This window comes from Choloepus didactylus, chromosome 10 (assembly GCF_015220235.1).
Source record: "Choloepus didactylus isolate mChoDid1 chromosome 10, mChoDid1.pri, whole genome shotgun sequence".
NCBI lineage: Eukaryota > Metazoa > Chordata > Mammalia > Pilosa > Megalonychidae > Choloepus > Choloepus didactylus.
The window spans coordinates 67,343,798-67,371,629 of NC_051316.1; the positions used below are offsets into that span (position 1 = coordinate 67,343,798).

The following is a 27,832-nucleotide window of genomic DNA, read 5'->3' on the forward strand; positions in this document are numbered from 1 at the left end:
ACCGTCAGGCTCGTAATAGAGCTGAAAGTCCTGTCATGAAGCTATTGTTCTGTGACAGAGTAAAAATTCCCCCACCCCCCTCCCTGGTAAAAGACGCTTACTATCCCATCCAGATATTTTGTGCTATGCCTTAGCTCGCTGGGAAAAATCTTGGAGTAACAACCTTTATTTTCTCTAGCTGATCTGAAAATTTTCTGCTTTGTGCATGCATTAGAGACATATGGAAAAGAAGTGTAGAGTTCTTTTACAGATGATATTTTTTGATAAACTCTGCTTTTGATCAACTTTCTCCAGACTTCACTTTAAAGGGGCCCAATATGGGCAGGCAGAAATGGCATTAAAGAACCCAGGGAAGGAAAAGAAAATAAATATATGACCTGAGAATATTTTTGTCTGACTTTGAAGCAGAATTCTGGTAGTACCAACCAAGAAGTTTCAGTTCAGTATAAAATGGTATGTTTGGGGAAGTAACCAAGGAATTAACTGAAAGTCAAGGAATGGTACAAGCCCTTATGATTTTGGGGATCTACCTGAACAATTAAAATTGAAGAACTGTTTTGGGAGATAGATGCATCCTTCTTTACCCTTCCTTTTTCTTCACCTGTAGCCCTGACACACAAGACAGTCAGCGTACTAATACTGCTTTTGGAATATTAATTTCAGATAACATATGCAGATGTGTAAATGAGAGCTTTATTGTGTGCAGAATTTTGCTGAATTATGGTCCATATCTGGAATTTTGAGCTCTTTAGATGTAAATCTTCCCATAGTTTTTCAGAGCTGCATGTATGAGTGAGTTCTAGCCCTCATAGCAGAATGGCTTCTTTGTGGTGACTTATTGAACAGACACATTCCAGTAAGATCCACATTTATACCAGGCAGAAGACCAGCTGCTATCCTTTCTTCTCAACAAAGGATCCTGTGTTTGAACAAAAACTGTGTACTGTATGCCCAGCAGCAGAAGGAGTCTGAACAGTGATGTCAAAGTACACCATGATGTCACCACAATTCACAAAGAATTACAGTTAATGCCATGTGAAATGAGGCCAAATTCAACACTTTCCCTCTTGGGTACTTCACGGTCTGAGAGACAGAAGCAAGGCCAGAGGTCACGCAATTGTATAATTTTGTTTCGCATTCTCCAGACACCCTAATTTTGGAAGCAGAGAAGGAGAAAAACAGCCTGTTAAAGAACAGTCCCCTGACCATCTGCTGAGAATGAATTCTAGTGTCTGTATGCATATGTGTCTATCCTAGATTAATTCTTGGGATTTCTGCTGAAGACTACTAGGTAAACAAATTTAATTAAAATAACATGCAAAAAAAAAAAAAAAAAAATCCAGAGGTATTCAGCCAAAACGTACATGATAATTTGGCCCAGACCCTGAAACAAAATCAATCAGGCTGGGAGCACCTGAGAGTTTTAATAAATATTGGAAAGAAGACTTAGTCATTTTCTTTTTCTCTTTCAGGGTGTTTATGGGGCCATTAGATGTATCATGACCTTGACCTTAAGAAAGGCAGTACAGGAAAAACTTTTGAAAATATTTGTAATCTAATAAATTTACCACTCTTTCTGTCAGCTGTCTCATATCCTCAGCATTGACCTCTCCCTTTTCTTTGGTTTCGTCATAACATAAAGAGATAAACACCACAGAACCGTTTGAGATCACCCAGCAACTCTAGGCCTACAAGAGTGAGCATGCTAATAAGGAGCACAGAATTATCTATAGCTCAGATAATAAAGGTGATAGAAATGGGACCCTTAAAAAACACCACCTGGCAAAATCCCATTCCTATGAAACTGGGCTCCCCTTACTTTATTAGAATTTAACTTCAGAGGTTGTGGAATCCCCAGCCCTTCAGTGTAGTTGGGGGTTGGTGTGGGAAGGCTAGAGTTGGGGAAGAAGTGTGGTCCTGGTCCACCAGATGAGGAGCCTGAGGACTAGAGCTCACACAGGGTAATGGGAAGAACCAGGCCAGGGGTTGTCCATTAGGAAGAGCCAGGAATTGGGCACTCTGGAAATAAAATACAGAGCAAGTCTCCAGGTCTGGAGTTGGTATCACAGCTAGGGTTTCAAACGCAGAGCACTGTGCCTGGTGGAAAAGTCAGAGGGAGACTCATTCAGGACTAATGAGCATTTATGTCCAAGGCAATTCTGGAGCAGCAGATAAAGGACCAGAGACATAGCAGGCAACGTGACAAGTGGAAATTAAGCCCTCAGATTACAGTGCTTTAAATGATTCATCCTTAGGCATCTTTTTGTTTTTTACAGTGAGTTCTCTTTTGATCTTAAGAGCCAGTGGCAGGAAGTTCAAGTGAATGTTGCTGTTATGTTCTAGGTTGGAAAGGAGGAAAATTCTTTGAAACCATTATAATCTATCCTCATCACTGTGGCCTTGCCTATGGACAGAATCCATTTCATTCATTCAACAAACATTTATTAGATGCTTGCTGTATGCCAGGCAGTGTTCTAGGTGAACAAGGGACAAACATATAAAAATCTCTGACCTTGGGGTATGTTCTAGTAGGATGAGATAAACAATAAACTTAATAAATAAGTATATTGTTTTCTATTGAGTGCTATAGAATAAAAACAAAACATGAAACAGGCTAAGAGGACTTGGGACTTGGGAGAGATGCAGCTTTAGACAGTCTGATCAAAGTGGACTCACTGAGAAGATGGAAGTCTTACCAAATAAACACTTAAAGGAGGTAGGCTGTAAAGGTGTCTAGGGAAGAATGTTCATCAGAGGCAACAATAAGATGAGAAAGTGATTGGGGTGTTTGAAGAACAGCAAGGACAGTGAGCCAGAGGGGATAAAGCCAAAGAGGTAACTCAGTTTGATGATGTAAGGCCTGTGGGACACTGAAAAGACTCTGATGAATGCAGAAGGAACTTGAGTACTTCTAGCAGTGCTTGGTAAATCCCAGGAGAGAGAATGCTATATATGGGAAGGATCTCTTTGGAAAATCTTTGCCTGAAGGAAAGGGAGTTAATCTTTTCACATAATTTTTTACGTAGTGTATTACAGTGTAGGAGAACCCACACCTTGTCCATCTAGCCTAATGACCTATGTGTGTTTACCGGCAGTTCCCTGTGGCAATTGTGTGTGGGTATTGAACAAAAATAAGATTTCAAAAAAATATTTGTATGTTAAATTGTTCCCTCAAAACAAAACAACAACAAAAAGCCCTGCTTACAAAGCTACTGGATACAAAGATCCCACTTTTTCCTTGGTGGGTCAGTTGTACACAGGGCTGTGAGCAGGTTTTGCCTTTGACAACAGTGGCTGACAGAAGCATCTGCTTCCTCCTCCTTCCTGTCCCTTCACTGCCCTTCTAACCCCCACGTGGGACACTAAATGTCATAGCGGAGGCATCGCTAATTGATGACATAGTACAACGCGGCTGGACTTCAGCTGTGGCAATACCAATTCCTAATTATGTGATCTTGGGCATGTTGCTTAACCCTTCTAAGTCTCAGTTTTATTTTTGTAAAAATAGATATAACTAATTCTCAGGGCTGTTGTAAAAATTAAATGAGAATAAGGTATATAGAGTACCAAAATATAGCAAGTGTTTGGCAAACACTAGTTCCCTCTCCCTTCTCTATGCAGTTTTCCCTTCTTTCTCCTCCTCCATGCCCGTTTCACTTGGAGTCTTAGTGATCTGACCCCGTTTCTATTCTCACCTGTTTTGAGGAAATCTTCTGATTAAACTCATTTACCCTATATTGGGACCATGCCTTCTATTTATAGCACTCCCCACAGCACTATAACAGTTATCATAATACCTTCAAGACCTTATGCTCAGTTGATTTAGCTTCGTGTGGTTACTTCTCCCAAGGATATCTGAACAGCAAACAAAGGTCTCCACCAGCGGTTCTCAACTTTTTAACACAAAGGACCCCTTTTATTATTCTTTTTTCTATGGGCCTTGTGTTTTGGAAGTTTCCATCTACTCAAACACTGCAAGTTTAGGAATTTGTTTTCCCATTTTATGATTTAAAGACCTGAGTTTGCAATTAAAAAATAAAATAAAATCAGGATTCAGCCTATTTATATAATGAGATGGTTGATACTTTGGTGACCATATGTCATTTTATTGCAGGTAAATATATTTCCATTAGGCTTTTGGAAATCGTAAATATAGCTCTTGGACCAGTGTTAGAACCTTTATGAATTATTGGGGATCCTGTTTTCTCATATTGGAAACCTTACCTGTAAATCAAAGAAACAAGTATGTAAAGGAAAAAATCTGGGCACCCATAACAAACCATGACAGAGGTGCAAGGTATATGTGTGTGTGTGTGTGTGTGTGTGTGTGTGTGTGTGTACACGTGTGCATGCATGCATGTGGAAAGAAAACATGTGGAGCCCAGGTATAGATGGAGAATATTACCTTCCCATTCATTCTTTTTATGTTCTTCCATGTCACATACTACGGATAAAACCATCTCTTCATCCCTGTGCAGAAGTGTCACTCTTGTGTCGGTGACCTTGATAAGAATGTTCAACCTTGTCACTGTTTACCATTGTCATATAAATATTGGATAGTGTGTCTCCTCATGGTTCATAGGCATTCTGTTATAACTTCTAGTCAGAAATCTCAAGTTGGAATTTTGGCTTTATTACTTATCAGCTATGTGACCTTGGGGAAGTTATCCTCTCAGAGCCTCAGTCTTATAATCTGTGCTTGAAATCATTCATATCTTAAGAGAAATAATATTTATGAAGAATAAAATATAGGCAGCTCATCTATTTCTCTGACTCAGGGATGGCAAATTGGTTTAGTCTCCTCATGTGCCAACCACAGTTTTGGCTTCTAGTGCATAATCCTGGAAAATATCCTGAGACTACATAAAATCTTGGTGGCAAAGAGGGGCCACAATTGATTAGCAATGTCTGCTCTGGGTCCTGTTTGGAGGAATAGGTGCATGTTATGCCATGTTTTTGCCAACCCAGCTCTAAGTGCTGTAAAGTCTACCCTTTCATTAAGTCATATTGTCACAATGCTGAACAACTTGTTTTAGTCTCTTAAAATTTGCTTTTACCAAAAATACCCTGGCCATTGGGCCATTATTCAAAGGATATCAAAGAGCCAGCTCTTTGAAATTTCTCATATTTATTTGCTCTGTTGTTTTTGGGACACTGTTACATGCTGTTGTCTCCAGAAGACTCACAGGAGACATTCCATATTTTGAAGAATTATGGTTCTCCTGAGCCATTTGTTCATTCATTTGTTACAAAAATATTTATTGAGTGTCTATTATGAGGGAAGCACTATCCTATACATTTTCTAAGAGATACAGTAGATGCTGTGACTCCTGGAATGGTCATGTATTTTTCTTTTCTAGAAAACTCAAATCTAGATATGTGGCCCATACCTAGCAAATATATAGGATCTCACAGTGTCCATTGTGTGTAGTTCCCTCATTTCTGGCTTTGTATGATCTCTATTACCCTTATTTTTCTCTTGTATCCATTTTCTCATTTAAAAAAAAATTTATTGTCATTTTGTATGTATATGTAATACATCTTTTAAAAAGGTCAAGTATAAATAAACAATAACTAAACCTAAGATTGGATTGGATATATAACCTCCTTATTTACTTACAGAATTAGTAAATGAGGTGAAACATATTTAAGAGCACACTGTTAATCTTAAAGTTCGATCTGCATTAAATAATTATAAATAAAAGTGGCTATGATCAGATTTGCAGAGTTTAATTTTCCATATTTGTCTTTCCTAGCACTGAAAATAGAGGGATTTAAAACTTTCTTACCTCATAGTGTTGGATCAAGAAAAGCTTGACATCACTGGCTCAGTATTTGATGCTAGAAGTTGAGGTCCTTATGGGAAACCATTTGAAATGTGGCCAATGTGAGCCCATCTAGGCATGTCAGTCTGGAGCATGATAACTGCTTATGGGTTGTACTTATTTACATTCTCCAAATTCTTAGCTTGGTGAGCTTTCTTTCTCCCGAGGCTCCTAGTGAAGGCATTTCATTATACATATTTCAATGTCTAGAGAATTCTAGTATTGTGCCCAGCCTATTCACTTGCTGTCAGCTCTGTAAAGTGAAGGAAGAAACTCATATCAGCTATTACTGTAGGCCTGATGTCTAAAATCTGCACAGCATGCTGTAAGTCTGTGAGCCAACTTGGATTAGATGCTATTGTCCTGGATTTTTGTTTAGGGAGGTTCCTCCCCACCCCACCCCCACCCCCACCTTCCTTTTGTAAATCTTGAAGGAGAATGAAAAAAAAAATCATCAATATATGTTCTACTCAAATGTAAGACAAATGACTGCATGTACATATATGTGTACATAAGAGAAGGCACAAAAAATGCACATTCAAGATAAAAAAACAAAAGTTGTTGACCCTGTTTGTTGTCTGTGCAACAAAAACATTATTGTTAATCTTGGTAATTCTCAGGGGTACTATTTTGCCTTTCTCTAAATTGTTCTTGGAGTTTGTCACTTTTTATGTCACCTGAGATGAAAGTTTTGTAAAACCAGCAACACTAGGCAATCATTTTGGATGGGGCGGAGGTTAGACCACTGCAACCAGCTGACACCCAGCAGCAGAATACTAATAAACTGCATTAGGCCAAAATATTCAGTCAGTTTTCCATCCTTTGCAAAAAATTCCACGTAATTGCCAATAGTTTTGAGTGGCCATTATCTCACTTTAAGTTATTTTGTCCATAATGGGGTGGGTTTGGGAACTCAGTGACCTGAACATCACCTTCCATGACATTTCGCTAATAATGAATGTAGGTGCCATTGTGAAATAGCCTCTTAAAAATATTAGCCCTTAACAGTAATTCGTATTCTGCATCCAGGACAGAGGTTTAGAGGTCTAGGCTCTAGTATTGCTTTGTGATGTGCCTGTTTCTCTGTACAACAGATACATACACACACACACACACACACACACATTTTTTATTCATGTGTGTCACTAATGACTATGGTCTAATGTTGCCTATTTGTAGCCTATACTTAAATCATTAGCAAACCGTTATGTTTGGTGTTATGTGTCTCATTGATTCTCCAGTGTTTATTGAGTATCTAAAATGTCAAACACTGAATTAAGTGGCAGAGATACAAAGATTTTAAAACATGGGCTCTCAGCCTCTGATCTGGTACAGAGACAGACGTTTTATTAGATTAAATTCAGTGTAAGTCATATAACAATTTGAATTGGGTATAAATAAAATAAACCCTGAAATAATAGTGGTTTAAACACATTAAGGATTTGTTCTCTCACTAAAAAGACATTAAGATGTACTTGGTCCATCTGTGAATCACGGCTCCAGAACCAGGCTCTTCTCTCCTTCTGCTCTGCTATCCGTAGTGCAAAGCTTCCATTCTAAAGATTGGTGAACTTTTCAAGAGGCCTGCTGGAACCACCAGGATGGAAAGAGGGAAGAGGGTAGAAGGGCACCTGTCTTAGCTAAGTCTCAGCTTCTTTTTTTAAACTGCAGATTTTATTGTGATATAGTCACAACCCATATGTTCCATCCAAAGTATACAATCCCTGTCTCACAGTATCATCACTTGTACAATTATCATCAAACTCAATTTTAGACCATTGTCATTGCTCCAAAAAAGAAAAATATCAGATAGACACAAAAAAAGAAAATGTAAAATACCCCATATCCCTTGTGCCAGTGTGGATGTATTATGTCCCCCAAAATGCCATATTCTTTAATGCAGTCTTGTAGGGGGCAATGTATTAGTGTTGATTAAGTTGGAATCTTTGGATTAGGCTGTTTCCTTGAAGATGTGACCCACCCAACTGTGGACAGTACCTTTGATTAGATTATTTCCTTGGAGATGTGGCCCCGCCCATTAAGCATGGGTCTTGATTAGTTTATTGGACACCAATAAAAGCTCACAAACAGAAGGACTGCAGAGCAGCTGCAGCTTACAGAGACATTTTGGAGAACGCCATTTTGAAATGCAACATAGGAGCAAGCAGATGCCAGCCACTTGCCTTCCCGGCTAACAAAGATTTTCCAAATGCCTTCAGTGTTCTGTGAAGGCACCCTACTGTTGATCCCTTTGTTTGGACATTTGCATGGCCATAAGACTGAACTTTGTAACCAAATAAACCCCCTTGATAAAAGCCAATCCATTTCTGATATTTTGCATGACAGTAGCAAAAGCAAACCAGAACATCCCTTATCCCACCCTCCCCCCCGCAATATTGACCCCCTAGTGTTTGTATGGAACACCTTCAACTTCTTTTAATTCCCAGAAGTCCCGTACAACATTTTGACTTTCATTTCACTAATCACAACTTGGTCATGTGGCCAGTGAGAAATGGGATACATTGCCACCCCAAATAAAATAGATGTCCTGTTACTGAGAAAAATAGGGAATATATGGCTGTTGGATAGCAACCAGCAATCTCTGCCACATGGAAATATGAACAGAAGGCTGAGGAAGTATAGAGTCATAAAGAGCTAACACTGGAATCTGGAAAAGGCCATTTTTTTTTTTTTTTTTTTGGCAACACTTAATTTGGGTCTTGAAGGATGAATAAGAGTTTGTCAAACAAAGAATTGGGGAAGAGCATTCCAGGCAGAAATTGTAGCATGTACAGAGGCACAGAGGAGTCTGACATTATAATTGCAAATTAAGTGGATCTCTATATTGCTATTTATTTTCTCTCTGTAATTATGACTGGTTGCATTTTTAATTAATTTAACAGTTATTCATGATCAACATATTGAGGTATGTCATCAGTGATGTGCCTGATTAACTGGAAAACAATTTCTGTTTGGACCAATAAGAACATTTTAACTGGTGATAAAGAATTCCACATTTTAAAAATAATTGAGTTAGAGTATTTTGGCATCTTAAAGAAAAATTGATACAGAGAAAAAACCAATTGTGTCAGTGAGATGTTTGTTTTTTAAAATCTTAAGTTAAAGCCCAGTTAGAACTGACTTGGTTTGTATCCTGGGATACATAATCCCATGCTGAGAGCCCTAAATTGGTGGTCCAGTCAAATTACCCTTAGAGTATGTCACCTTCAATTTAGCTATTCCTAAGATGACTGTTACTTTGAATCTGTGAAGCTGAATTGTTCTTTTCTTTAAATGGCTTTGGCACCATAAGAAATATTTAGGATTAGAGAGAGATTTTCACAATTATCTCTTTTGGCTCTTTTAGAGACAGCAGACTCCATTAAAAATTTTCTGGGGAAACTTTAATCCTTTAGGGACCTGAAATTCCTGTAATTTCAGAAGGAAATCCAGGTAGGTTTGAGTCACATGAGAGTGCAGATTCACAGGCCTACCATGCATCGTGCCCCTCCACAGAGCTCACTAAATGATAAGATTAAGGCCAAACCATAGCAGTAGAGTCAGTAATTCTTTTGACACTGCCTAAATTAAGATTGCCATGCTTTCTTAAAGGATTCAACCTTATTAAGGCAGTCAGATGGTTTTGTCTTCTGACGTTTTTTTTTTTTTTCTATTCTCACTGACTTTTGTTTTTGCTTACTCTGTGACTCTAGTGTCTAGGCATGACTGAAAGATATGATAAACCTCCCAGCAACACCATCTCTTCATCTGGTTAACTCTTGACTCCTCACTCATATCTCAGCTCAAAAGACTGTCCTCCAGCCCTTTTTGGGTTCTGGAGAATTGGGGTAGCTGGTAGTGGATACCTGGAGCTGTCGAACTGCACCCCAGAGCCCATGAATCTCGAAGACAGTTGTATAGAAATGTGGCTTAGGAGGGGTGACAGTGGGATTGGGAGGGCCATAAGGACCACACTCCACTTTGTCTGGTTTGTGGGTGGATGAGTAGAAAAATAGGGGAAGGAAACAAACAGACAAAGGTACCCAGTGTTCTTTTTTTACTTCAATTGCTCTTTTTCACTCTAATTATTATTGTTGTTATTTTTGTGTGTGTGCTAATGAAGGTGTCAGGGATTGATTTAGGTGATGAATGTACAACTATGTAATGGTACTGTGAACAATTGAAAGTACGATTTGTTTTGTATGACTGCGTGGTATGTGAATATATCAATAAAATGAAGATAAAAGATAAAAAAAATTAAAAAAATAAAAACAAAAACAAAAACAAAAAAATCTCATCAGCCAAGTATCCCAGCTCGTCACTCTCAAGTTCTTCCTTCAACCCAACACCAGGACTCAATTTTGCCAAATTCTCTGCCACTTTAAAACAAGGATTGCTTTTCTTCTGGTTCGCAACAACACATTCATCATTTCTGCTTAAGGCCTCATCAAAAGTATCTTTAGAGTCCATATTTCCACAAACAGTCTCTTCAAAGCAGTCTAGGCCTTTTGTATCAAGCTCCTCACAATTCTTCCAGAATCTTCCCCTTATCCATTTAAAAAGCCATTCCAACATATTTGGTATTTGCAAACTCAGCAGCACCAGCACCCCACTTCTCTGGTACCAAAATCTGTTCTAGTTTGCTGGTGCTGCTGGAGTGCAGGGCACCGGAGATGGACTGGCTTTTGTGGAGGGGGTTTGCTTGGTTGCACGGTTGCAGTCTTGTGGCCATAGAGTGTCCATCAACAGAGGATGCCTTCACTGGAGGGGGGCCATTGGCGTCCAGAGGGCCTCTGTTGGCTGGGAGGGCACGTGGCTGGCGTCTGCTTGCTCCCAGGTTGCATTTCAGAACGCCATTCTCTAAAATGTCTGCATCAGCTTCCAACAGCCGTCTTCAAAATATCTGTCTCAGCTATAGCCCCTCTCTCATCTCCTGTGCGTTGTTCAAAGTGTCCCTCTTGGCTGTAGCAAGCTTGCTCCTTCTGTCTGAGCCTATATAGTGCTCTGGTAAACTAGTCAGGGCCCAAGCTGAATGGGCAGGGCCACCCATCCATGGCAATCATCCAGTCAGAGTTATCACCTACAGTTGGGTGGCTTGCATCTCCATGGAAACACTCAATCAGAGAATTACAATCTGGTCAACTCTAGTGCATCTGCCCACACAGGATTGCATCAAAGATAATGGCATTCTGGGGGACGTAGTGCATTCAAACTGGCACACCATACAATCATCCAAAGTGTACAATCAATTGTTCACAGTATCATCATATAGTTGTGCATTCAACACCACAGTCAATTTTTTTAAATTTGGTTTTATTGAGATATATTCACATATCATACAGTCATCCATGGTGTACAATCAACTGTTCACAGTACCATCATATAGTTGTGCATTTATCACCCTGTGCTAATTTGGATATATTATGTCCCACTAATATTCTTTGGTGTAATCTTGTGGGGCGGATGTGTTGGTGTTGATTGCATTGGGATCCTTTGATTGGGTGTTTCCATGGAGATGTGACTCAATCAACTGTGAGTGAAACATTTGATTAGAAAATTTACATGGAGGTGTTACCCTGCCCATTCAGGGTCAGGTGTTGATTGGATCACTGGAGTCGTACAGAGGAATTCACAGACAGAAGGACCTCAGAGCAACTGACAGTGACATTTTGAAGAGGAGCTACAGTTAAGAGAGGACAAAACGCCCCAAGAGCAACATTTTGGAGAACGCCGTTTTGGGGCATGGCCTGGGGGCGGGCGGACGCCGGCCATATGCCTTCGGAGCTGACGGAGGTTTTCTGGATGCCGTTGGCCATCCTTCAGTGAGGGTACCCGATTGCTGATGTGTTTCCTTGGACACTTTGTGGCCTTGGGACTGTGGCTGTGTGGCCAAGTAAACCCCCTTTGTAGAGGCCGGTCCATTTCTGGCGTTTTGCGTTCTGGCAGCGTTAGCAAACCGGAAGACACCCCAATCTATTTTTTGAGCATTTTCCTTGTACCAGAAAAAGTAAAAATAGGAATAAAAAATAAATGTAAAAAAGAACACCCAAATCATGACCCCCACCCTATTTTTCATCCCTGTTTTTCTACTTATCCATCCATACACTGGATAAAGGGAGTGTGATCCACAGGGTTTTCGCAGTCACACTGTCGCCCCTTGTAATCTACATTGTTGTGCAATCATCTTCGGGAGCCGGGGCTACTGGGTTGCGGTTTGATGGTTTCGGGTGTTTACTTCTAGCTATTCCTGTGCCTTGGAACTTAAAAAGGGTTGTCTTTACAGAGCATGGGAGTGCCCACGGGAGTGATCTCTCGGCTCCATTTGGAGTCTCTCAGCCACTGAAGCTTTGTTTAGTTTCATTTCGCAGCCCCCTTTTGGTCGGGAGGATGTTCTCAGTCCCATGATGTTGGGTCCAGGTTCATTCTTGGCAGTTGTGTCCTGCATTGCCAGGGAGATTTACAACCCCGGGAGTCAGGTCCCACATAAGGGGGAGGGCAGATCACAGTCAATTTTTGAACATTTTCTTTTCTCCAAAAAAAATAAAAAAATTAAAAATTAAAATACCCCACACTTTTTTTTTACATTTTTATTGTGAAATATAACACATATACAGAAAAGTGATTATATTCAAAGTATGATTTAGTAAGTAGATAGAAAGCAAATTTCAAAGAATGTTATAAGTTACAGTTCTACCACTTCAGTTGTTTCCTTATTGTGAAATATATATACAGAAATGTAATAGCTTTCAAAGTATAATTTAAGTACCCATAGAGCAAATTTTGAAGCATGTTATATGTTACAGTTCCACCATGTCAGTTATTTCCTTCTAGCTATTCTAGTACCCTAGAGACTAAATAAAATTTATATAAAGATTCAAAAAAAAAAAAAAGACTGTCCTCAGGAAAGTCTTCTTTGGCCTCTAACCAGATCAAATTCTCCATAGTTTATGCTCTCAGACCATCATGTATTCACTCTCTGGACCATAGCATGCCCTCAGTAAAAGTTGGTTGAGCAAATAAATGAGATTTTTGTAAATAAGATACTTATGCACCCCCATTTCACAGAGCACAGTCTAACCCGCTTATGTGTGGATCCTTCTACAGATAAGGTTTTTGAAAATAATAGTACTGCAGTTACATAGAATAACACCACAGAAACCTTAAGCCAGCAGATACTTGACTCTACATGGATGCCACTTGGTTGAATTCTGAGGTGACCTCACTGTAGCCTCTGAACAGATTGAGAACTGCTGCTTGAACACAGTGAATCCACGGGGATGGTGCCAACCTGCTTTCACTCCCTGCTTTAGAGCCCAGCACCCTGTTTTCCTGACATCTTTGCATTTCATAAAATGTACAACTACTGAAGGAGTTGTTGCTTTGTCATCTACTTATAAAGATGCTGTTTGTTTTTAATGAAAAAAAAATACACATTGCCGCATTTTAAAAATCTAGCACATACATAACACCATGCAAAATAATTATATTTTAAAACCTTTGCCTAAACATGTGTTTGCAATTATTAATTAAAAGCAATAAAAGGAAAATTGAGCCTCACAGAAAGGTCATATTAATCAGATTTTTGAAAGGCAGGAGGAATTGTGGGGGCTGATGGAGGTAATCCCCTTCAAATGTCACCACAGTTCTCATTTTATTTTGTCAAGACAGTAATTGAAATAGTTTAGGAATGAAATAGACTTTTTAGTATTGGGTATAACTAGAACTATTGAGGTACAATTTGGTACAATCTGGATTTGGATGTTTTAACTCAGACATTGGAAAGGAAAGCATAAAGAGTCAAATGAGTTTGCCCACATATTTTATAAAGGCTAGAGGTTTTGTTAAGGCTGGTTTGGACTAAGCATAAATATTTTGTTAGATGTTTTGATCTCTGCTGCTTATTAACTAGGTGACCCTTGGATAGGATTCATAGCCTCAGCTGTATAATGGGGATAATAATACATCATATACTGCTTTGAGAATTAACAGCATGCTTGTATTGTGCCTGGCACATTACAAGCCAGACAAAGAGTGGAGTTGTCAGTGTTGATCATCTCTGCTGCCCTCCGTTTCAGCCCTCCTCCCCTGCCACAAGCAGACACTAACATGTTTATGTCAGTTGATTCTCTTTCTCTTTTTTTAAGTGAAGTTCTAGCTAGAAAAGGAAGTATGTCCATTATTACTAAGCAGATGTTTATTGAGGGCCTACAATTTGCCAAGCACTCTTCTGGTTGACTGGAAAATGTCAATGAACCCAACATACCAAACCCCTACCTTATGCAGCTTAAATTCTAGAGAACATATTGAGAATAGTCATTAAGTTTAAAAGCTTTAAATTTTTTCTTGCTACAGTTACCTCACAGTTGTATTTTTTCTGGTTTGGGTGAATCATAATTACTGATGATAGGCATTATTTTTGAAGCAAGGTTCTATAACGTTAATCGTTCAGGAACTTTGTCTCTCCCACTTCTTCTCCCTCGCACACTTCCACTCTCTCTCTTCCACCCTTCTTTTTGTTTGTGTATTGGAACTGCAAAAACATCTTTACTCAGGCCGTGTTTTTTCTTCCTTAGCTTGATTCAAATTCCAGCTGAATTCAGTCCCCTTCAGGGGAAGTGTGTTTTATGCCTCTTCAGGAAGAAGGGAGGGTGATTTGGTGGTGATTGGCCTCACAATGGATCCCTCCTGTTGGTAGGAGCCTGGTTGAGTTACACCTCTCTCTTTCTTGTTAGATTGTTGGCTGTGATCACCAGCTGGGAAGCACTGTCAAAGAAGATAACTGTGGAGTCTGCAACGGAGATGGGTCCACCTGCCGGCTGGTCCGAGGGCAGTATAAATCCCAGCTTTCTGCAACGAAATGTAAGACACCACAGCGATGGGTGATCTTTGGGCTTATTGACTTGTTACCCCCCTGGCCTAGCTCTGGCTCCTCTCAGCAGCTAGGAAATAACATCTCCACCAAAAAGAAAGTGAATATGAAAATGGTGTGGAAAGCTTCATGTTCCTACTTAGTGGGACAAGTCAGGTCACCAGTTTCAATCCTAAGGAGGATACCTTTCCTTCTAAGGCATAGCAGGAGTAAGCTATACATGGGTCCAGACAACCGTAGAGGCAAACATGAGTTCTTGCTTCCCAACACGAGAACAGATTGCACCTCAGCCCCTGCCTGGGATGTAGTCTCATGTGCTTGGTGGAATATAGCAAGAGGGTAGATTGACACAAATTCACTCCTATCACTGTGAAATAACATTGTCTTCATTTGCAAAGTGGCCTTTGGTCAGTGCCAATCACAGTTACTTTCAGAATTAATACTGGGCAGTGATTGTGTGAATTGCCCTTTATTAACCTTTTTGTCCTTTTCTCTCTACATCAGAGCAAAAAATGTATTTTTACTCTGCATATGTAGATCATCTCATTCCATTCTTATAGCAACCTTATGAGCACACTGCTATTAATCCCTATATTATGGATAAGGTTAACTGAGGCTCGCCTAGATTAAGTGATGTGTTATGAGTCACACAACTACGAAGTAATAGAGCCAAGATTTGAGCCCAGAGTCTGATTGCAGAACCAAAGCTCCTACATACTGCACTGTACTGCCTCACAGCCCTGCTGGCTGTTTCTGAGGTGGTACATTTGTAGAGCAATGGATGGATCAACATAAGTTACCTCAAATGTCTGCCCAGTTGGGTCCTGCTAGGAAAGATGGTATATGTCTTCCTGATACCCAATCAGCAATGGAGTCCTACATTAATCCAGATGATTTTATACTATACTATCCTCTTTGACGATCACTGTCCTAGAGGCTGCAGCAGATAGAAATAAAAATAAGATAGCCCTTATACCCAAGGATATATATTTTTCGAATTGATTTGACCTTGTTGAATATGTTGTCTCCAGATTTTGCCCTTATCCAGAATCCTGCATTAGATTCTTGATTATTTCTTTCCATATGTCTTCTCTGGCTTGGGAAATGAAAATGAATATCATTCTGAGTATGGTTTTGTTCTCGTTACTCTTTACTTGGCTGGAGAAAAACAAGTGACATTGGGGGGAGGGTGGTTGTAGTTTTAAATGGACTTGTAGGTCAAGAAGGAAGGCAGAAGGTTATTCTGGTGTATACTAATGGAGAATATGCAGAGGAAAATTCAGGAAGAGACAGATTGCCAAAAGAACTTGCCTCCAAGGAAGCAGACAGGGTTGGAAGAAATCAGAGGGTTTTTTAAACAAAAAAAAATTGGAGGTGCCAGCTTAGGGAGTTCTCCACATTCTGATTCCTCTGAAGCCATGAAAAATGTTATTCTATTAAAAAACAAAAAAAGACTGACAGATGGAATGAAGGATAAGGTGTATTGGACATTGATACACTCATACAAGATATTTCTTTGGCTATGTATGTTGGTAGCTTTTTCTATAGGATGAAAAGTTAAAGAAATTAGAAGATGGAGACCAGAAATGGATAAAGGTGTAATTCTTTTTTAAGTCTCTGAAATCATGGTTGGATATTCAGAAAAAGTTACATTTAAAAGGTTACTTTTGCAGAATTCTAAGGAACAGTAGAGAAGCTAAAAATCTTTCTAATTAATCCTTTCACATCATTGAATCAGCGTTCATTATCTAGGACTTTCTGTTAGGCATTAAAAAGGATGCCTTGCATTTGTGTAGAAACTGCCTGTGGCGACTTCTGAGGGCATGCTTTTCATGGTGGGGAGCCCTCATTGATTTCTTCTCAAGCCCCTACCTTCCTGTACTCATGGAGGAGCCTGAACACTCTGCTCAGATGGATATTCCTCTTCCCCTTCTGTTAGGGGGTGACCAGTGACCTCCAGGGCTTGAATCTCTGGAACAGAGGGGGAGAAGCTGAGAAGGAACAAGGTGTAAAGCAAATTGATATACCTAAGTCTTCTCCAGATATTTATTATAAAATAAATATCTCAGTGAGAAGTGCTCAATTCAAGACAGACAGTGGGTAAATTATATAATACAAAGCCTCATGATTATACATAATGACAAAATGCAATTGATTCGTTTACCTTAGCATGGATGATACCTCATGACAAGATGATTTATATCAATAAAGCCCAGCATATGCATGTACCTCACCATGATCTATAGCAGATGCTGAACAAACTGCCTCGCTTATGTTTTCTTCACCCCAGAAGAACCTTCCACCCAATACGTATAGAGTGTAAAGAGACCCACAGGCAGAGGAGAATAGACTGCTCTGCAGGGCCCAGTGTACTGGTCAGATGAGCAGTTCTCCACCCCTGCAGGCCTGGAAGTTGCTCTGCCAGCTCCATCCCCTGCATTCTTCCAAAAGGCACCGTGAGCCAGCCACATGCTCTCTTTGGACTCCCAACACTCAGATTCCACCACATTGAACTCATTTTCTTTCTGAACTTGTATCCAATTTTTTTTTCTTTATGCTATCAAGCCTCCGGGGAACAGAGGAATAACAGCAGAGTAGAAAAAGACCATGATGGAAAGTGCCAGAAGGAAAAAGAGAAGTAGGAAGGACTTATCAACTGATTGCCCATTTGCTAGTAAATAAAAAAGAAACCCCACCCTTGTATTAAAAGACATAATAATTGCCTAATACAGACAACTGAAATAGAGCAGGATCAAGGCACTCTTTCCCCACCCCCTTTTTATTTTAAAGAAAAGGCTGTACACTTATAATGCTCCATCTTTCCATTTTCCCTGGTCACTTCCTTTTGACTCCCCCAGCCCAGCACCAAAAGAGTCAAATTTAGCTAAAATTAACTTGTTTTTTTAATTTTTGAAATTTAAAGACTCGTGTTCTTTCAAGCCTTAATGGCTTGTACTATATTATATATTTTCCAAGTATACTCAGAACACACTTGGAGCCAAAGCCAGCCTATTTGCTTTCCATTTGCTATCTCCAACTTTGCAGACCTCTCATATGTATCTGTGTATTTTGAAAGCACCTGAGTGTCCTAAAGCTGCCTCTCCACTTCCCCTGAGTGTCAAGGACCTGATAAACTTATTTACATCAAAATAAAGTAAAGTTCCAAATACTCAAGGCTGTGGTTTATGCCAGTTTATGAGAGCTACATTCCTTGGCAATCTGGCTCAAAGATTTTGAGGTAAAGTACATTTATAGTAAAACAAAGTTCTCTACATTATAAAGTACAAAATATGTATGAATTTGTTGAAGAAAGCACAAAACTTTAAAGAAATTTCCACCTTGCACCTGGATGCTTCAGGCTATTCTCACCAGCCACTCAAAGATGTAAATTCATTCATTCAACAGCAAATAATTATTGGGCACCTGCTTTGTGCCAAGGAACTGTTCCAGGTGCTAGAGACAAAAGCCTTGGGCAAAACAGGCAAAAATCCATTTTCTCATGGGTTTACATATTAGTATGAGAGACGGATAAACAGTTTGTGGTAGATTGAATTAGTTTTCCAGTTTAGACATGTCTTGGTCTTGATCCACATTCCTATGGGTGTGGATCCATTATAAATAGGATTTCTTGAAGATGTTATTTTAGAGAAGGTATGGCCCAAAATGAATGAAGGTGGACTTTAATCTGGATTACTGGAGACCTTTATAAGCAGAAGAAATTCTGATACAGTCAGAGAAAGCCACAGGAAGGAGCTGGAAGCCAGACATCATCGGGGACCCAGAAGAGAAATGAAAGGATGTTGCCATTTGATGGCAAAGCCAAGGAACCCTAAGGATTGCCAGCGTCCCAGAACACTAGCAACCCTAGGAGGTAGCAAGCCTTCCAGCTTCCAAACCTGTGAGATGATAATTTCCCATTGTTTAAACCAGTCCATTGTGTGGTATTTGTCATAGCAGCCTGGAAACTATGACACAGACAAAATGAGTAAAATGTATACTATGTCACATGACAACAGGAGCTATGGAGAAAAATAAAGCAGGAAAAGAGGACAGAAGATGAGGACAGATTGACACCCAAGGGTATAGGAAGGGGTTCCAATTTTAGATAGGTTAGTGAGGAGAAAACTCAATGATAAGATGATATTTGAGCAAAGACCTGAAGGAGGAGAAGGAAGAAGCCATGCAAACGTCAGGGGGAAGAGAACTCCAGGGAGAGAAAAGTAAGTGCAGAGAATCCCATGTGACTGAAGTGAAGGGAACTTAAAGAATAGCAGAGGAAATGAAGAAGGCAGGAAGGTCGTGTAGTGAGGTAAAGAACGGCACAGATATTGTAAGGTGTTGTAAGGACTTTGGCTTTTAGTCTGAATGAAATGAGAAGTCAATGGAGGGTCTTGAGCAGAGGAATGACTTCATTTGACTTTTCAAAAGAATCACTCTGTCTGCTATGTAGAAAATAGTAGTCTTTTCTTGCTGTGGTGAAATCAGGTGTAAAAGTAGGAAATGTAGTCAGGAGGCTGTTACAGTAAGCCAGGATAATGATGACGCGGGCCAGTGTATTAGCAGTAGAGGTAATTCTGATATAATGTATTTCTTTGAATCTAAGGCATCATTGAGTGAAAGTACCATTGTACCAATGGTACAGTGAATGTACCATTATTTTATGTACAAGTACCATTATGTACTTGTATTTTATGTACTTGTGTTTTATGTACAAGTACCATTGTACCAATGATACAGTATTTTGTACCATTGTACCAATTTTACCATTGTATCAAATTTATGTACCATTGTACCAGTGGTACAAGTATTTAATGTACTTGTATTTTATGTACAAGTACCATTATTTTATGTACCATTAATAAAGAAAAAAGCTGCCATTGAAACTTAGAAATTGTGATACAATGCTTTTTGACTACTTAGAATTTTTTCTTGATACTTATTAAAAGGTCTGTTTTAGACTTATACATTTATTTTCATCATATATCATTCTTGTACGTGCAAAAAAGGGAAATGATAAAACTGGAATAAAACTTTTTCTCAGACTTCAAGTCTTTTTAATCATTTTTGAGTCAGTTTCCACAAAACATTGTTCTCTTGTTATTGAGAACTTTGGTGATAACAAAATTCTTAAAAGAATCCAAAAAAGAAATAAAATCCGTTGGTAGTGGGCTCTTTTTATTTTCAAAAAACTTTATCAAGATATAGTTGGCATACAATAAACTGAACATATTTAAACTGTACAGTTTGAAAAGTTTTACATGTGTATACACCAGTGAAACCATCATCATGGTCAAGATAATGTACATATCCAACATCCCAAAAGTTTCCTTGTGTCCCCCTTTGTAATCCTTACTTCCTGCTCCCTCTTATTCCCAACCCCAGGCAACCACTGATCTTCTTTATGTCAGAATAGATTAGATTGCATTTTCTGGTATTTTATATAAATGGTATTACATAATATGTATTCTTTTCTGCCTGACTGCTTTCATTCAGCATAATTATTTTGAGATTCATTAATGGAGCAACATGTATTGATAGTTCCTTTTATTGCTGAGTAGAGTAGTAATTCCATTGTATGGATATACCAGTTTGTTTATCCATTCACCTGTTGATGGATATTTGGATTGTTTCCAGTTTGGAGCTGTACATATAAAGCTGCTGTGAGTCTTTGTGTACAAGTTTTTATTTGGTCATATGCTTTAATTTCTCTTGAGTAAATAGCAGAATGGCTGAATCATATGGTATAAGTTTATGTTTATAGTTTTAAGAGACTGCCATACGTACTATTTTGCATTCCTGGTATCAGTGTATGAGAGTTTAAGTTGCTCTGCATCCTTGCCATCATTTGATATTGTCAATTTTTTTTTAATTTTAGCCATTGTAATCAGTGTATGGTGGTGTCTCATCATTGTTTTAATTTGCATTTTCCTAATGGCTATGATGTTTCCTATTGTTACTTTAACAAATTACCACAGACTCATTGTTTTAAAACAACACAAATTTATTATTTTACAGTCCTGGACGTCAGAAGTCCAAAATGGGTCTCACTGGGCTAAAATCAATGTGTCTATACAGCTATTATTTCTTCTGGAAGTTCTAAGGGAGAATCCATTTTCTTGCCTTTTTCCAGCAATCTGCACTCCTTGTTATCTTCAAACCCAGTAGTATAGCATCTTCAAATCTCTCTTTGACTCTGGCCTCCTCTTCTGCTGTCCTTCTCCTTCTGAAGGACCTTTGTGATTATATTGGGCTGACCCAGATAATCCAGGATAATGTCTTTATTTTAAAGTCAGTTGATTAGCTCTCCTAATTCCATCAGTGACCTTATTCCCCTTTGCCGTGTAACATAACATGGCCATGGGTTCTGGGTATAAGGAGGAGAGAGGCACGTGCACTGTTCTTCCTACCACACACATGGTTATTTCCTTTGGTGAAGTGTCTGTTCAAGCCTTTTGCCCATTTTTTACGTGGTTTGTTTTATTACTGTTGTGTTTTGAGAATTCTTATATAATCTGAGTTTAAGTCCCTTGCTGGATGTGTGATTTAAAAATATTTTCTCTCAGCCAATAGCTTTTCTTTCAAAATCACTTAATATTATTTTTCATAGAGTCAAAGCTTTTGCTTTTGATGAAGTCATTTATCATTTTTTTCTTTTATTGATTGTGCTTTCAATGTCATATGTAAGAACTTCTTGCCTGACCTAACCCAAGATCACAAAGATGTTCTCATATGTTTTATTCTGAAAGTGTTTTACGTTTTAAATTTTAATCCATAATCCGTTTTTCAGTTAATTTTTGTAGAAGGTGTTAAGTCTTGTGTTGAGGTTCAGTTTTTGTATATGGATGTCCAATTTGTCCCTTTTTTGAAAAGACTACCTTTTTTCCCTCAAATTGCCTTTAAACTTTGGTCAAAAATCCATTGGCCATTTCTGTGTTGATCTATTTTCTCGGCTCTCTATTCTGATCAGTGTGTTGGTGCCTTCACCAATACTAAATTGTCTTGATTACTGTAGCTTTAAAGTGTGTCTTAAAATCTGGTGGTCTGATTCCTCCAATTTATTCTTCTTTTCAAACTTGTTTTGGCTATTTTTTCTAGTTCCTTTGCCTTTCTGTATAAATTTTATAATCTGCTTGTCCTTCTCTACAAAAAATCTTGCTAGGAATTTGATTAGAATTGTGTTAATGCTACAGATTTTCTGGGGGGGGGGGGATTGGCATCTTTTCTAAGTTATCCAACTCATGAGAACTGCATATTTCAACATTTATTTAGGTCTCAGCATACAGGGCCTTTACTTTTGTTAGATTTAATCCTATCTGTTTCATTTTTGGCAGCTATTGCAAATGTAGTCATAATTTTTATTTCAATTGCCAATTGTATATTGGTAGTTGATAGAAACATGATTGATATTTTGTGTGCTGAGCATGTATTCTGCCAGTTTGCTAAACTCATGAGTTCTAAGGGATTTGGATTTGGGGGAGGTTCTTTGGGATTTTCTACATAAACAATCATGTTGTTTCCAAATAAGGATGGTTCTGCTTCTTCCTTTGCCATTTATAAACGGTTTGTATTTAGTTTCCTAGGGCTGCCATAAAAAATTAACCATACTGGGTGGCTTAAAACAACAGGAATTTATTCTCTCAGAGTTCTGGAGGACAGATGTCTAAAATCAAGGTGTTGGACTCTCTGAACTCTCCAGGGAGGAGCCTTCCTTGCCTCCTCCTGGCTTCTGGTGGTTGTCTGCAATCCTTAGCATTCCTCAGCTTACAAATGCATCACTCCACTTTCTGCTTCCATCCTCACACGATGTGTGTCTGGTCTCCGTGTCCAAACTCCCTCTTCTTATAAGGACACCAAATGACTCACCTTGACTGACTACATCTGCAAAGACTCTATTTCCAAATAAGGTCACACTCACAGGTCCCAGGTGGACCTAAATTTAGGAGTGCACTGTTCAACCCAGTACACTACTTTTATTTTTCTGGCCCTACTACACTGGCAAGGGCGTTCAGTACAATGTTGTTCCCAATCTTAAAGGGGAAGTCTGTCATCATTGAGTGTGATCTTAGCTGTAGGTTCTTTGTAGAAGCCTTTCATCAGATTCAAGAAGTTCCTATCTATTTCTAGTTTGCTTAGAGTTATTATCATGAATGAAGGTTGAATTTTGTCAAATGCTTTATTTGCCTCAATTGCTATGATCATGTGGTTTTTCTTCTTTAGGCTATTATTGTGATTGGTTACAGTAATTGATTTTCAAGTAAAGAACCAGCCTGGCATTCCATGGATAAACCCTCCCTGATCATGGTATATTATTCTTTATAAAGATTGCTGATATTTGTTTTTCTTATTCCTTTGCTTTGTTTTGTTTTGAAATTTTTTTATTTTTTGATAAAGTTAATAAAATAATAATAAATTTTTAAAAAGATTGCTGATTTTGATTTGCCAATATTTTGTTGAGGATTTCTACATCTCTTTTCTGGATGATTTTGGTCTGTAGTATTTGTTTGTTTTGTGCTAGATTTGGTATCAATGTAATACTGGCCACATACAAGGAGTTGGTTAGTGTTCCCTCTTCTGTTTTTCTGGAAGAGATGGCGAAGAATTGATGCTATTTCTTCATTAAATGCTTCACAGCATTCACCATTGAAACTGTCTGAGCCTGGAAATCGCTTTTTTCAATACTTGGCTTTTGAACATATGGAATGCAGTTATAGTAACTAGTTTAGTGTCCATTCTGTGTTTTGGTTGATTGGATTTTCTCTCAGGATCGGCTGTATTTTCCAGTTTCTTTGCATGCCTGGTAATTTCTGACCATGTATCAGACATTGCAAATTTTATCTTGTTGGGCACTAGATACATTTTATTCTTATAAATATTCTTGAACTTTGTTCTGGGAATAGTTAAGTTAGTTAGAATCAGTTTGATCTTTTTGGGTCTTAAAATTTGATAGGTGGGACAAAAGCCATGTTTAGTCTAGCAGTAATTGTGCCCAGCTACTGCAGCAAGGTCCTTCTGATCATTGATTATGAGGTGCATTCTGATTTTATGTATGTTATAATGTGAAAAGTTGTTCCTCTTAGAATTGAAGAAATGTGATATTTCGACTCTAGTGACAATAGGAATTTATCACTGATTAAATGTAAGGATAAAGTCAAGGAGGGCTCCAAAGTTTTCGGCCCAAGCAACTGGACAGATGAAGTTCTCCAATGAGAGGATGGAGGGTAGCATCTTGTTAGCCTGTCCAGAATACAGCCTCCATTGTGCAATTACTGATAAACTCTGTGGAAAATAGAAAAATAACAACTCGGAAGGACCCAGTGCTCAGTTTCTCTTTATGTATTGGATATATTTTAAGATAATAAAATTGGTATGAAGATAAAAAAATATATACAATTATAAAACCCCCTCAACAATGACAGACTATTTGTATATGTAGCCAACAGGTTAACAATGATGGCTCTTCTGTTAAAAAATTATAAAATTGAGATCAGACCGATAGGCTTAGAGGGAAGAGTTCTTAAAAACTGAATACTCAAGAGGTCTAAAAGTAAGATGAACTCGATATCAGAATAGGAAATCCTGTCTTCTCAAAAAACATTATAATTACCATATTTCTATGATACAGCAATAACTCACACAGAAAATCTACATATGACAAGATTTAAATATGAATTTAATATGTTCTCTGTAGAAAGATGTACAATAATCATATAGATATAGATTTCTTTAAGGAAATCTTTAGGTACAGTCCTTGAGGACAATTTTCTTGAGAAAGGACATTTGCAACCCATATATGTAAAATGACAGAATTGCATGATTCCGATGGAAAGCTTGTTCATTTAACTGAAAGAGAAATTATCTGACTTCTGAAGCAGGTCTGCTAGAATTGTTGATTAATAACCTCGAAATATGTCCTGATGGCTGGCATCATGGTCCGTCAACAAAGCCAGAGTGGATTAGGGCAGATGCACTTGGTCATAGAACAGTGCTGTTGTTCTGATTAATTGACTTAATCACTGAGGAGGGGTGTTGAAACTAGATTGTTAGCACAATTCAGTATGTCTTAAATACCTCTTTGCACACAGCACTGTGGTAGATGTCAGGTAGAAGCAGCCCCCAACCTGCCCCTCATCACTGAGAATTTGTCATCAAATGAAAGAACTAGTAATACAAATACAACTCAGAGTGGCTTTTTATCAATATGCAGAAAATGAAATGTTTGATTATTTTTTCCTATTTTGCTTTCTGTTATATTTAGTACCATTTCTTAAACTATGTTACGAGATGTTTCAGGTGATTAACAGGTGATCCATAAGAAAATGTTTCCCTGGGAAAGCATACTGGGGATACTGAGTTAAATGGGTTTTTTTTGGGGGGTCCGAGCTTCTAAGAAAATAACTAAGAATTTCTAAAAGAGTGGTATAATATGCAGTATTTTCCCACATATTTTATCTTAGGATGCTTTTTCAGGGATCACGTTGTGGAGCTGGTGCTTTGTCTTTTCTCTCACCGAATCTCTGGCACTTGATGTGAAACTTAACACTAAGAGAAACTCAAGAATTCTTGTGGAATAAAGGAATGAATTTAGTGATTGCCTGATGACCTGCCCGTGGTCCCTTAACCCTTTTCAGAATGATGGAGGACTAGGCTACGATTCTTTGTGTCCCTTGTGCTGTTTGTTGCTGACTGTTCAAAGTTCACACCAGCCGAGCTGCTCCGTATTTTTCTTTGACTAGGTCCTTTTACTAGGGCTTCAGAAGACATTCCACTCTTGTCCAGTCTACTCTCTCCATCCCACCCAGTTCCTCCAGCAACCTTCTGGGTTCTTCCACCCTCTTCTTCAGGGAGCTATCAAAGGTTACTGCATCAGCCAAAATGCAGGGTTAATGCACCAGGGTCTGAAACATGAGTCTGTTCTCACAGGACAAGAGGCAGGCAGCCTGGGCAGCCTGTGGGTCAGAAGAATGCTGCTGAGCATTGCAGGGCCGAGCAGAAAGCGCCCCTTTTACTTGCACTTTATTTGACCTGTGGATAAACAAAGACTTTCTATTTCTAGAAAGCCCATTGTTTTAACTGCTTTGAGTTTCTTTTGTAAACGTAAAAGTTCATTTCTTTATGCAAGGCATTTAAAGCACTGTGGGCCCAGTCCCAACATTTTTTGTGTGTGTGCCTTTTCAATATTCCCTTACATTTTGGTTCTTTTATTCCACAACTCTTAGCTATTTGAAAATTCAGCCTTTTCTTTCAACAATGTATGGCATCATTAAAAACAGCTACACAGTTGTAGCATGAGTAGAATACTCAATATTATAGAGAATTTGATAAATGTAACTTCTTCAAGGAAGGAACAGAGTTATGATTCTCCTTTCTCGTTCTACAAGTAATGTGCCAGGGGTCTTAGAGTGCGTATATTTTAAAAATAAGAAAAATAAACAGTCCTCTGTCCCTTTTCTTAAGGAGATTTGGAATAGAGAGAAGAAAATAATGTTTATGAAAATACCTACAATGTTCCAGGCTAAACATCTATAGATCTGTAGCTATTTCATGTATTCACAACAATATTGTGTGGTAAGTGTTGGTTTTTCTGGTTTACAAATGAGGAAAATGAGGATTAGAGAAGTTAGGTAACTTCTGAGATTCTTTTATTTGAACTAAATTTTCCCACTGACAGGCTGATAGTGTATAATATTGAAAAGGCATGTGTGCACACAGAATCCCACAGAGCTTCTGAATATGCTGGTGAGTTTAAAAACACCTGCCTTCCTTGGCCTTTCGGAGTGCGCTCATATCCATTTCAGCTTGGACTAGTCGTTATACTTCTCACACTTAATTTTTTCATTATAAAATGGGGATAATAGTATCATATCTTCCTACCTCAAAAGTTTGAATAAAGGAGTAAATGGTATAATTTGAGTGAAAGTAAACCTCTGCAGTGCCATGTAAATATAAGGCATTGTTGTTTGAAATGAAACTCTAAATAAGAATGCTTGTGATGTGTTTGGGGTGCATGTAATACACCTCTAATTTTTCAAACAATGTATGTTTTGAGTCTTCTTCCAAATGAATTTAGCTTCAATTTGCAAGTTGTGTGAAAAGTAATCATTATAAAATGACCTGTGACTCAGTCAAAATTTTTTTTATTTCAAAACAGAGGGCATGCTTGTGGAGAAATGTTAATAACCATTCATGGGGTACTCTGCGAACAGTAGAAGTGTAGATAGTGTGAAGGATATTAAATAACTGAAAGGCATAATTTTTGCTCTCTAAGGGTTTAAAGGACATAAACAAATACATTTCTCCCTCCTCATATCTATCCCACTCATTCCAGATAGTTAATCTGTCAAAGAGAAGTTCAGATTTTCATATAATAAATTCATCCTTTGAACAGTAGAATATTTTTTATTCTCTAACTCAGCACAATTGCACTAATCCAAAGGAACTTGGCAGTATAAGACCAAATTTTGAAATCAGAAATGAAAACTTGCCAGTCCATATTTCAGTATGTTGAAATTCGCATTTTAAAAAAAGACCAAATCCCCCTTGAGTTAACTAGGGACTAGCTCTTTTGGCATATTTTATTTTCAACTAGAGTAGAAATTTTGATTCCCATATATTGACTTTCACATTTCAAGCACTTAAAAAAATGATTGTCATTGTTTGGGTATGCATACCAGTGCCTTTATATAAGAGGCAATCAGTAATTTGAATAATGTGCTTTTACGACTTTGTTTCTCTCTAGTGGATGATAATGTGGTTGCTATTCCCTATGGAAGTAGACATGTTCGCCTTGTCTTAAAAGGACCTGATCACTTATGTAAGTAAATTCATTTGTTTTCCTTTGGGGATTGGGAATTTTAGTTTTTATTTAGTTTTTTGTTCCCAGAAGAGATCAAAACAACCAGGAGTACAAATCTTTCTACTCTATCATAATGATATTTTGAGTGCTTCTGTTTGTCTTTTGACTGTCTGATGAGACAGCAGAAACCTCCGTGATAATTACCTTTAACCACAGTAATCCTGAAAAATACAGAATAGATGCTCCCAGTAGGTTGGTTGCTCATAAGTAAAGCACATGTGTAGGCTTTTGTGAATATTATTTCTCATTTTGCCTCTTCTTCCTTTCCAATCAATTTCAACGTTT

The 27,832-nt window shown here is 38.3% G+C and overlaps 1 protein-coding gene across 3 annotated transcripts in view; it reads left to right on the top strand.

The window, feature by feature from the left end:
• Window positions 1-27,832, top strand: part of ADAMTSL1 (ADAMTS like 1) — a 433,636-nt gene that overhangs the window by 138,586 nt on the left and 267,218 nt on the right. For all 3 annotated transcript variants that reach the window (XM_037797567.1, XM_037797569.1, XM_037797568.1), the window contains exons 5-6: window positions 14,558-14,684; window positions 27,431-27,505. In XM_037797567.1, coding sequence (XP_037653495.1) covers window positions 14,558-14,684; window positions 27,431-27,505 — 202 coding nt within the window. The remainder of the gene's footprint in view (window positions 1-14,557; window positions 14,685-27,430; window positions 27,506-27,832) is intronic.